Source organism: Triticum aestivum, chromosome 6B (assembly GCF_018294505.1).
Source record: "Triticum aestivum cultivar Chinese Spring chromosome 6B, IWGSC CS RefSeq v2.1, whole genome shotgun sequence".
Classification (NCBI taxonomy): domain Eukaryota; kingdom Viridiplantae; phylum Streptophyta; class Magnoliopsida; order Poales; family Poaceae; genus Triticum; species Triticum aestivum.
Window position 1 is genome coordinate 76,861,079 of NC_057810.1, and position 11,461 is coordinate 76,872,539.

Below are 11,461 nucleotides of genomic sequence, written 5' to 3' on the forward strand. Positions count from 1 at the left end.
GTCGTTCTAAGCAAACAAGATGCATAAACATAATAAACATCACATGCAATTATATAGTTGTGACATGATATGGCCAATATCATATAGCTCTATTGATCTCCATCTTCGGGGCTCCATGATCATCTTGTCACCGGCATGACACCATGATCTCCATCATCATGATCTCCATCATCGTGTCTTCATGAAGTTGTCACGCCAACGACTACTTCTACTTCTATGACTAACGCGTTTAGCAATAAAGTAAAGTAGTTTACATGGCGTTCTTCAATGACACGCAGGTCATACAAAAAATAAAGACAACTCCTATGGCTCCTGCCGGTTGTCATACTCATCGACATGCAAGTCGTGAATCCTATTACAAGAACATGATCAATCTCATACATCACATATATCATTCATCACATCCTTTTGGCCATATCACATCACATAGCATACCCTGCAAAAACAAGTTAGACGTCCTCTAATTGTTGTTTGCATGTTTTACGTGGCTGCTATGGGTTTCTAGCAAGAACGTTTCTTACCTACGCAAGACCACAACGTGATATGCCAATTGCTATTTACCCTTCATAAGGACCCTTTTCATCGAATCCGTTCCGACTAAAGTGGGAAAGACTGGCACCCGCTAGCCACCTTATGCACCAAGTGCATGTCAATCGGTGGAACCTGTCTCACGTAAGAGTACGTGTAAGGTCGGTTCGGGCCGCTTCATCCCACAATACCGTCGAAACAAGATTGGACTAGTAACGGTAAGCATATTGAACAACATCAACGCCCACAACTACTTTGTGTTCTACTCGTGCAAAGAATCTACGCAATAGACCTAGCTCATGATGCCACTGTTGGAGAACGTAGCAGAAATTCAAAAAATTTCCTACGTAACACCAAGATCTATCTATGGAGAGACCAGCAACGAGTAGAAAGGAGAGGAGAGTTTTCATCTACATACCCTTGTAGATCGCTAAGCGGAAGCGTTCAAGTGAACGGGGTTGATGGAGTCGTACTCGTCGTGATTCAGATCACCGATGATCAAGTGCCGAACGGACGGCACCTCCGCGTTCAACACACGTACAGCCCGGTGACGTCTCCCACGCCTTGATCCAGCAAGGGGAGAGGGAGAGGTTGAGGAAGACTCCATCCAACAGCAGCACAACGGCGTGGTGGAGGTGGAGGAGCGTGGCAATCCCGCAGGGCTTCGCCAAGCACCTACGGGAGAGGAGGAGGTGTCACGGGAGGGAGGGAGGCGCCAAGGGCTCAGGTATGGATGCCCTCCCTCCCCTCCACTATATATAGGGGCAGGGGATAAGGGGGAGGCGCAGCCTTGCCCCCTACTCCAAGCAAGGGGTGCGGCTAAGGAGGGGGGAGGAGTCCATCCTCCCCAAGGCACCTCGGAGGTGCCTTCCCCCTTTAGGACTCTCCCCTTTTTCCTTTATCTTGGCGCATGGGCCTCTAGGGGCTGGTGCCCTTGGCCCATGTAGGCCAAGGCGCACCCCCTACAGCCCATGTGCCCCCCCGTGGCAGGTGGCCCCACCCGGTGGGCCCCCGGGACCCTTCCGGTGGTCCCGGTACAATACCGATGACCCCGAAACTTGTCTCGATGGCCGAAACAGGACTTCCTATATATAAATCTTTACCTCCGGACCATTCCGGAACTCCTCGTGACGTCCGGGATCTCATCCGGGACTCCGAACAACATTCGGTAACCACATACAAGCTTCCTTTATAACCCTAGCGTCACCGAACCTTAAGTGTGTAGACCCTACGGGTTCGGGAGACATGTAGACATGACCGAGACGTTCTCCAGTCAATAACCAACAGCGGGATCTGGATACCCATGTTGGCTCCCACATGTTCCACGATGATCTCATCGGATGAACCACGATGTCAAGGACTCAATCGATCCCGTATACAATTCCCTTTGTCTAGCGGTATGTTACTTGCCCGAGATTCGATCGTCGGTATACCGATACCTTGTTCAATCTCGTTACCGGCAAGTCACTTTACTCGTTCCGTAACACATCATCCCGTGATCAACTCCTTGGTCACATTGCGCATATGATGATGTCCTACCGAGTGGGCCCAGAGATACCTCTCCGTTTACACGGAGTGACAAATCCCAGTCTCGATCCGCATAAAACAATAGATACTTTCGGAGATACCTGTAGTGCACCTTTATAGTCACCCAGTTACGTTGTGACGTTTGATACACCCAAAGCACTCCTACGGTATCCAGGAGTTACGCGATCTCATGGTCAAAGGAAGAGATACTTGACATTGGCAAAGCTCTAGCAAATGAACTACACGATCTTTTGTGCTAGTCTTAGGATTGGGTCTTGTCCATCACATCATTCTCCTAATGATGTGATCCCGTTATCAACGACATCCAATGTCCATAGCCAGGAAACCATGACTATCTGTTGATCACAACGAGCTAGTCAACTAGAGGCTCACTAGGGACATATTGTGGTCTATGTATTCACACGTGTATTACGATTTCCGGATAATACAGTTATAGCATGAATAAAAGACAATTATCATGAATAAGGAAATATAATAATAATACTTTTATTATTGCCTCTAGGGCATATTTCCAACACCTCCTCCTTGCGAATAGAGAGCTCATCAACCACCACCACCTTGCCCAAGAGACGGGACATCTGGCGGATGACGAACTCGGACCGCGCAATATCGGGGAGGCCATAGATGAGGATCCAGGCGGTGTCGAGGACGGCCACGGCCTGAGCGTCGAGGACCGGCTCGGAGATCTCGACAACCAGCTGGTTGAGGGCGAGAGTGATCCGGCCACTACGCGTCGTGTAGCCGTAGCTGACGGAGTCGGGGAAGACGACAGAGAAGATGTGACCGGCGGAGGGGGTGACCACCCAGTCCCACTGGTGACGGTAGAGATGGTTGAGCTCAGCCTCAATCATCTCCGGGGATGCCACGCCATCGACGATCGTGACAATCGCCTGAAGGGAAGGAGACGGCGGAGGGGCGTCAGGGACCTCGAGGTGGAAGAAACCCAACCCCTCGATCCCATGCCCATACATAATGAGCTCCGAGACCACCGGTCTATCCGGACAGAGGAGGGCGGGGTGGCCGGGATCCTTGCAGAGGTAGCAGCACTGGGGGTTGACGCAGTTGACTTGCGAGTGCCCCCTCACCCCACAGTTGAAGCAGGGGGGGCGAGGGAGACCGGAGACGGGGCCGGGACTGGTGGAGGATCCCGGGCCCGCGGGAGGGGGCACGGCGGCGCGCCGCGAACGCTGCGTCGCTTCTTCTTCTTGGCAGGTCCGGACCGACTGCGGGCGGGGCCTCCACCAGGCGCAGGAGCCGGGGCCACACCCCCGGGGGCCGAAGCGTGGGGCGGCACATAGCGGCGCGGCTCCGGAGTGGGGAGGATCCCGTCCCTGGGGCGGGAGGGGCTGAGCCGAGCCGCGCGGGAGGGGGATGGAGAGCGGCCCCTACGAGGGGGCGGCAACGGAGAGCGCCGGTGGGAGCGCCAATCACCCGACGAAGCCCGAGGCGACCGGGACCTGCCGCGGTCCTCGCGACGGGCGGGGGAACGGCGGCGGTCGCGGAGCTCCCGCCGGAGCTCCTCTTCGCGCTGGATGCTGTTTGGGGAGGGGCGGGCAGGCTCACGCTAGAGCTCCACCGCCTTCCTCTTGTCCCGGGGGGCGGGGTCATTCCACTGCCGTGGCATGGGGCGATGCGGCAAGAGGGGAGGAGGCGAGAGCAGGGGGTAGACGCGAACTGGGGGAGGGGAGCAAGCCGGGCGGCCGGAGGGGAGGGGGGTGGCAGGAGTCGCCGAGGCGGAGAGGAGTTCGGCGGGTGCGAGTCGAGGGGAGGGAATAGCGGCGCAGGGGGGAGGAGGAAGGGGGAGCCCGCACGGGAGCCAGATCGAGGGGGCCTCCTCAGATCTGGGCCTAGGGCAAGGGTCTGGTCTACCCAGACTGGGCCGGACCGGGAGCTGCGGGGTGGGCCGAACCGAAGCGGGCCACGAGGGGCCCATCAGCCGTGGCGGGCCGGGGCCCAGCAGCCCAGCCAACCGCGCGGAGCGGTCCACGCGTCGGGAGGGAGCGGGTGTGAGGAAGGAAACCCTACCGAGGCCGGCCACCGGCGCCGCCGCCGGCGTGGGACTAGCCCGGGCGGTAGGAGAGGCCAAGGCGCCCCGGTCCGCATGCACCTGGAGCCAGGAGGATCCGAAATGCGCGATGAACGGCCTGAACGGGGCGGTGCGGCGCGCCGTGGACGGGAGGAGGGGAGGGAGGGAGAGAGGCGACGGGGAGGAGGAAGGGGGGACCGGCGGCCGAGCCACCACCACCGGGCGGCGCCAGGAGGAGCGGGCGGCGCCCCGGTCGGAGCGCCCAGCCACGCCCCAGGCAAGCTCACGCCAGCGGCGCGAAGACCGACCAGCCAAGGTCCCCCCTTGGATGGCATCCGCCCGAGCCGGGCTCAGGGGAGCCGAAGGGGGGAGGGCGGCGCCCGCCTGCCAGGAGCCGAACCCCTCGCGTGGGGGGCTGAGCTCCCTGGCCGGCGGGGCGGAGCGAGCCGGCGACCGGAGCGGGGAGACGCAGGGGCCGGGGGAGCTATGGGAAGGGGGAAAGGGGGGTCGTCCGCACAGTCAGCCCAGCAGAACCTGGCCGGCGAAGCGGCGGCGGAGGGGGCGCACGTCGGGGAGGGCGGCACCGGGACCGCGGAGGAGGAAGGGGGAGCCGTGAAGAGGGCGAGGCAGGGGGCCGGCGGCGAGGGGGCGGGCACGGCGAGGGCGCCCGCGGGGTCGCCAGGAGAGTCGCCCATTCTGCACCAGCGGGTTCTCCGAATTAATCAGTAGGACACAACACTTCACAAATAGCTGGTTCGATTCGCGAGAACGGGCACCTCAGCATTGAAAGTAGAGGACACAATAATTTCTTTCATTTCTGTTATTTTAGCGTCTACACGAGTGCATTTGCATCAGACATGGCCTGAGGCCTGACCAGACTTGCTCGTAAAGTTGTGACACAAGTAGGGGTGCAGGGCGGCGCCCGAATCCGGCCCACTTTCTATTCAAAGCTAAAAAAGTCAGTTATAGAAAAAATTAAACTACGATCACATCAATTTGTACTAGTTGTGTGCTAGCTAGCTGTTTTTGCGGGATTTTGCGGGACCCCTAGATTGTGAAGGATTGTATGAGATCGGGTCTCATTCTTAGATTGTGAAGGCCACATGGCATTCATCCTAGTGGGTTTAACTTGCTGTAGAATGATACCCGGTTTCATACAACTATTTTCCGGATTTGCATCTAGCAGGTGAATGTGGACGCCTCCCTAATTAATTGAACCTCTGTTGTCTTATACTGAGTCCATTTATATTTACTCCGTATATTATAGCTGAACTAAAGTACAACTAATTCTAAAACTAATTCTGGGCTGGTTTATTTGGATTTGTAAAACTTGGCTCAAGAACAAATTTGGATAACAAGGTATACTTGGTTCTTAATGCAGATTTATTCGTTTTAAAACTTAGGGGGTGTTTGGTTCAGAAGTCCTAGGACTTTTTCTAGTCCCAAGAACTAATCAAAAAAGACTCTCTAGTAGAGTCTTTTTCTAGTCCCTGTAGAAAAAGTCCTTCCCGTTTGGTTTCTAGGGACTTTTTAGGGACTTTTTCTAGTCTCGGGGACTAAAAAGTCCCTGAACCAAACACCCCCTAACTTGTGTGCTAGATCAGTAGTGCTTAGTTGCTTACCCACAATCAGCTTTGCTGGTAGCGGGAAATTTTCTACGCAGTCTCCATTTTTGACATTTCCTTCCATTCCAGGTTTGCATGAACAATCATAGCCTTACGTTACAGTGTGTTGATGTGTATGGAGGTATATGTGTGTATCCATGAGTGTACATGTACGATGTATTTGGTGTTTCTAAAAAAATGACTTGTAGTGTATATTTAAACAAGATTTTGGTTGATGTGGTAAAATCAATATCATTAGTTTTGTCATAAAAACTTCTGATAATAAATCGTGAGCTAACCATTTTAACTAAGGATGATGGATTAAATGTTCCCTCCGATCAAGAATGCGCATGTAGGTACAATAGCGATGCTACTAGTATTTGATTATCACAAGAGCACTCACTCAACGCAAAGGAAGAGCAGATTCAACCCTGAAACTCCACACTCCACACTCCAAACAAAAAAACAAAAGATTACTCACTAACTTTCCAGCAATTGTAACCACAAACTAAACTTTAATATTCCCACTACTAGTAAACTTGCTTGAGTTAGTATTAAGTAAAGTTATGATTGAGACTTGAGAGTGACACCTCAGTTGTTACTGTCTTGCCAGTATTCTTTGACTCACAGCAACTGAAAATATATTTGTGTAAAATACTTCCCATTGATGACTACTACAACCCTTAAACTTGTGGGTACAAACTATTACATCCGAATTTCAAATCTGGGCACATAGTTTGGTGTACTTCAAATATAGGAGTAGTTGTATGTAACTTGTCTTGACAATCAAAACTAAAAGTTTATCAATGTAACCGTTACATAACAAGATCAAATATGCATAGTGTTAGCATTTGTAGGTTTTTCATTCTCCCCAAGACTTAAGCAAGGCAACATCATCTGGCGCAGGACTGAGATCTGCCTGGTAGTTTCTCCCTTGTCCATCCTGCACGCCTTGACCAATAATTTCAAGGAGACGGTGCTCTACTTGTTTCATATCTAGGCGTTCTTCGGGATTAAATTTTACACACTCCACGGCAACTCCACTGACCATTTCCAAGAGTTTAATATCCACCTCGCTTATGATATCATTGTCAATCAAGTTTCTTGCTCTTTTATCTTGATACGCTTCGACAAAGCTTGTAACATAGTTCCTCTTGTTAGAGTATGTTGCGGGCCTCCTCGTGATAAGCTCTATGAGAACAACCCCAAAGCTGTAGACATCACTCTTCTGTGTAACAATCCCCTGGCCCATATATATTGGATCTATGTAACTCATGTCCCCAATGACACGTTCAGTCTTCTCAGTCTTTCCTCCTGCGAGCAACCTCGAGGTACCAAAGTCTGAAACTTTAGGGAAGAAATTTTCATCAAGAAGAATATTGGCAGATTTAACATCACCGTGACGGATTGTACACTCCCCTGCTGAATGCATGTATGTTAGGCCTTCAGCTGACCCAGCAGCAATTTGTAGGCGCATATCTACCGATATGATATGTACACGCCTCAATCCAAATAGAGCATCATACAAACTCCCTCTTGATACATATTCGTATACCAACATTGGAACATCCAGCTCTAAGCAACAACCTAGGAGCCTTGCAATGTTCTTGTGTCTCATCTCAGATTGTACTATAACCTCCCCAGTGAATTCCGCCTTCATATTCTTGTCAACTTTGATGGACCTCTTTATAGCCACTTGTTGTTTATCTTCTAGAGTCCCCATATAAACCTTCCCGAAGTTTCCTTCTCCAATGACACAACTGTAGTTATTTGTAATTTGTTTCATTTCTTTCCTTCTATATATCTTTATATTCTTTACACCTTTTAGTACTGGTCCACCATTTTGTTCATGGAACCTCTTGAGTGTTAGGAGTTGATGGGCCATAACCATGAGGACAAGTGCAACAATACAAGCAGCAAGGCCTACACATGATAGAGTAGTAACAGCTTTTTGTTAAACTGTGTTGAACACTTCATACAGTTATCAACCATAACATGTTAATTAATTACTTCTTCCGTTTCATAATTCTTGTGCCACGACAAAAATTATGGAACGGAAGAAATAATCAATACTAGAAAGGTTAACTTGACATGCTATTTCTCCGCCCATGGCCGCTCTCCTACGACACTTTGCCGCTGCCAATACCTCCACTCCTCCAGAGTGTGCACGGCCGACAGGTTACTGTGCGCCTCTCGGTCCCTTCTCTGTACGTTCTCTCCACATGCAAAACCAATCCCAACTCCAGCTCAAAAAGAAAAACAATCCCAACTCAAGAAAGAAAAAGAGGAGGTCGAAGGAGCACAGAGCTGCCATCGTCGATGATAAGGCGGATGGGGAGGCGACAGACAACGGCAAGTCGTAATCGCGAGGGGAATTAGTCCAGCGTGAGCAGGAACCCGACGAGGCACTCATAATCTACGTTCCCTGCAAGCGGACAGAGCTGCATCTCGCTGTCGGCTACTTCGACGGGGACAAGACCCACCCAAATTTGTGCTCCTCCGCTCCAGTCAATGGCACGGTATCTGCCATTTTCCTTTCCTACTTCTGGTTCCAATCTTTCTTTTCCCCCCTTCTAGTGCCATATTTTCTGGTGGTGAGCAATGCACTCAGGGTGTTCGACGAATTGCAAACTTGCTAAAACTTTAGCTCTAGACTCTAGTGGAAGGATTTCTCTTGGGAATAATTAACAACTTTGTGTTTCAATAAATGGGTGATACACAGCGCTTTTTGTTAGATGAACGTGAAAAAATATTAACAACATTGTAAACTCCAAAACTGATGGCTGTCCCTGTCTGTAATTGTTACTTATGATCATTGCCACGCAACCCTGATGTGAGTATTCCACATAATTTGGTGTGATGGAATTGCACATTTTAATTATTTAGTGCGATTCTACAAAGATGTTCCCTAACCTTCTATGTCTCCATGAGTTTAATAGCTGTTGTTTGTCCGTTATTGAAATGTCTCTCAATTCTGTATTTCAGCTGAAATTTGTCTTCTTTTGTAACTTACGAGATATGGTCTTCAAGCGTTAGCTTCTATGCATAGCTTTTAGATCAGGAAAGATAGTCAAATCCTTTTTTTTTCTATCTGCATTGACTTCATGTGCACTATTGGTTTTTCTCCAATTATGTTGAATGAGCTATACTACTAATAGTTTTGTAAAAGATATCATCATGCTGTGATGCTACAACGAATTACTTTGAGCAACTCATGGCTTGTCCAAGCTTTTTTTTTGTAAAGTTGCAGTGGCATATTTATAAATCTTGTTTTTGTAATGGCATTTTTGCAATTTGCAGAAGTTGTGCTGGAATATAACCAATTAATCCTTATACTTTTGGTGGAGATCAATCACCATACATATAGTGCTATTTTGAGATTAATACAGCAAGGCGCCCCCCACCTACTTCCTGTGTGTACTTTGTGTCTGTTTTTCTTGCTTTTAGGGGTCATCTAATCCCAAGACAGTGCCGCGCACCCTTCTGACCAGACTCGCCGGCGAAGTTTCACGACTCAAAGGATTTGCATCTAACAGGTGAGTCTGGATGTCTGGTTAATAAATTGAACCGCAATTAGTTCATACTTGGTCCAAAGCTCAACTGATGGTAAAAGCACATTGTCTGGTTTATTTGATTCCTAAATCTGGCACAAGGTACAATTTGGATAACAATATATACTTGGTTCTTAATTCAAATTTATGCTGAAATGCTGTGCTAGTTCAGTGCTTACCTACAACCACCTTTGCTGCTAGGGGGAAATTTTCTACACAGTGTCCGGTTTTGCCATCGCCTTTCATTCCTGCTTTGCATGGACAGTCATAGCCTTCCAACCTGTTGCCACAGACCCCATCAACCGAGCAAGGATACAAATCAGGGAGTTTGCACTCATTGATGTCTGGGAAAGATAAAATAAAGCAATTAATTATGTAACAATAGGAATACCAACTATAAAGTTTGAGTTATGCATATGTACTTGAAGTAGTATATACCATGGCATCCATCAGTGATGTAGGGGTTGCCGTGGTAATGCTCCAAGCACTTGCAGACATAGTCATTGCCTCTGGTGGTGTTGACACAAGTGCTGTTGCTGCTGACACACGCGTAGCCCGGAGGTTGCTGCTGTCCTTCCGGTGGACACCAACCAAGATTCCTGATGGCGAAATCCAGCACAACAGGTACGCCCTCCGGGTATAGCACCTCAATGCCGTTCAAGTCATGCGTAGAGAAGTTGTACCGAGATTTCTCCGCCAACATGCCGTAGAAGCATGGATTGGTTTTCCACAGATAGTTGGGCCGGGGCATGAACCCGACTCCAAAATTGGTCAGTGGGGGCGCATTCGGGGGCAAGGCAGCCAGACAACATCCCAAGCCGGAGCACGTACCGTCTGTCGCGTACTGGAGTCGCCGCATGAGGTTGGAAAGACAGGAAGGCATGTAGGCCTTCGTCTCCTTCCCCCTCTCCCCAAATGAGGTCACCATCATGGATTCGACGTTGGAGCCGACACCGATGAGAACATTGTGCGTCGCTGACAGGAGGAACGGGCCATCGTCGCCCAAGACTATGTCTTGAAACTTCGCGAGGAAATGCCTACTACCATTTGTGCTGCAGTCGGAGCTGACCCCGATGTATACTCGGGCCTCGTTGTCAGCAACTGATATGTCCATGAGCTCCACAGCGTTGGTGTTCCCGCCGGAACCAGTGCCACCCTTGGTGGACGTGTGGTTCAGGGCGCTCGTCCGCTGGAATGGCCCGCTGATGTTGTACGCAAGGAACAGGCGGGGGCGATTCGACGAGGAGGTGTCGCATGTGACCTTGAAGCCAGGAAGGAAGCACCTGGGCTTCCCCATGCCGAAGGGGAAGGGAATGCTGATGTTGCCGCACATGTCCTGGCAGCCCGGACGTTCCACCACCGCCTGCTGCTGCTCCTGCTCTTCACGTCCTTGGTGTTCAGCAAACGCAGGCAAGATCAGGTGAGCCTCCGCCGCCACCACCGCTGCTGCAAGGAGGAACGGCAGCAGCTGGGAGGGTATTGGCATGGTGCACTACTTCTGCTTGGCTAACAAGCTCTCTGTGGATTATTGTGCGCCTGTGCTTGCTACTTGCTAGTCCCTCTGGGACCAGGTACGTCTATATGTGCTAATCTGTAACTAGCAGTTGTTAGTTTGTTCATATCTCTGAGGTTGGGTTGGGTTTTCTTAAGCCCTCTAACAGATCATAGCTGGTGTCATACCACACCAGCGTATACGCCACAATGTGCTCTAACAGAATATGTATCAGCTGTATATATTGCTGGAACAGGTCTGTGCATATGTTACTATTTGATTCCGTTGAGAGGGATGGCACAGCCACATAATCTCTCTTTCTCTTTTTTATGAACAGAAGCAACCCAGGACCTGGCAAAGTCGTCGGCATCTCATGAAAGAATGATTCTGATCATTACGGACAAAAACATATTAATACTGCTGCCATATGTAGACAGATGATGTAACAGGATACCCGCAATCACACTTTTAAATCTCACTTCCAATATGGAAACCGCCTTCGGTTGGTTGACTATATATACTAGTAGTAGAGGTCGTTATACACTTAAGACCTAACCTATCAGGATGAAACCTAACATTATATCTGTCTCTGGTATTTCTTTCATCTTGTAGATAGCGATGTGTCTTCAGTGATCATTATTCTTGAAGCCCTTCAACTCCAGCACTCATGAGCAATGTGTGTGTGTGTGTGTGTGTGTGTGTGTGTGTGTGT

The 11,461-nt window shown here is 50.0% G+C and overlaps 1 protein-coding gene across 1 annotated transcript; it reads right to left on the bottom strand.

The window, feature by feature from the left end:
- Positions 1-6,480: 6,480 nt before the first annotated feature.
- LOC123133551 (wall-associated receptor kinase 1) lies at positions 6,481-10,878 on the bottom strand. Its single transcript, XM_044553021.1, has 3 exons — positions 9,696-10,878; positions 9,437-9,601; positions 6,481-7,629 (listed from the first exon to the last, which is right to left on the bottom strand). The coding sequence occupies exons 1-3, from the start codon at positions 10,741-10,743 to the stop codon at positions 6,569-6,571; spliced, it is 2,274 nt and encodes a 757-aa protein (XP_044408956.1). The 5' UTR covers positions 10,744-10,878; the 3' UTR covers positions 6,481-6,568.
- Positions 10,879-11,461: the final 583 nt, after the last annotated feature.

What these genes read in the sequence shown, in the direction of transcription:
- LOC123133551 (XM_044553021.1), bottom strand. Translation starts at nt 10,743, where the DNA reads ATGCCAATACCCTCCCAGCTGCTGCCGTTCCTCCTTGCAGCAGCGGTG. An exon ending in CATCACTGATGGATGCCATG is followed by an intron (nt 9,602 to 9,695) that starts GTATATACTACT and finishes TATCTTTCCCAG; the next exon opens with ACATCAATGAGTGCAAACTC. An exon ending in AGCAGCAAAGGTGGTTGTAG is followed by an intron (nt 7,630 to 9,436) that starts GTAAGCACTGAA and finishes TATCATGTGTAG; the next exon opens with GCCTTGCTGCTTGTATTGTT.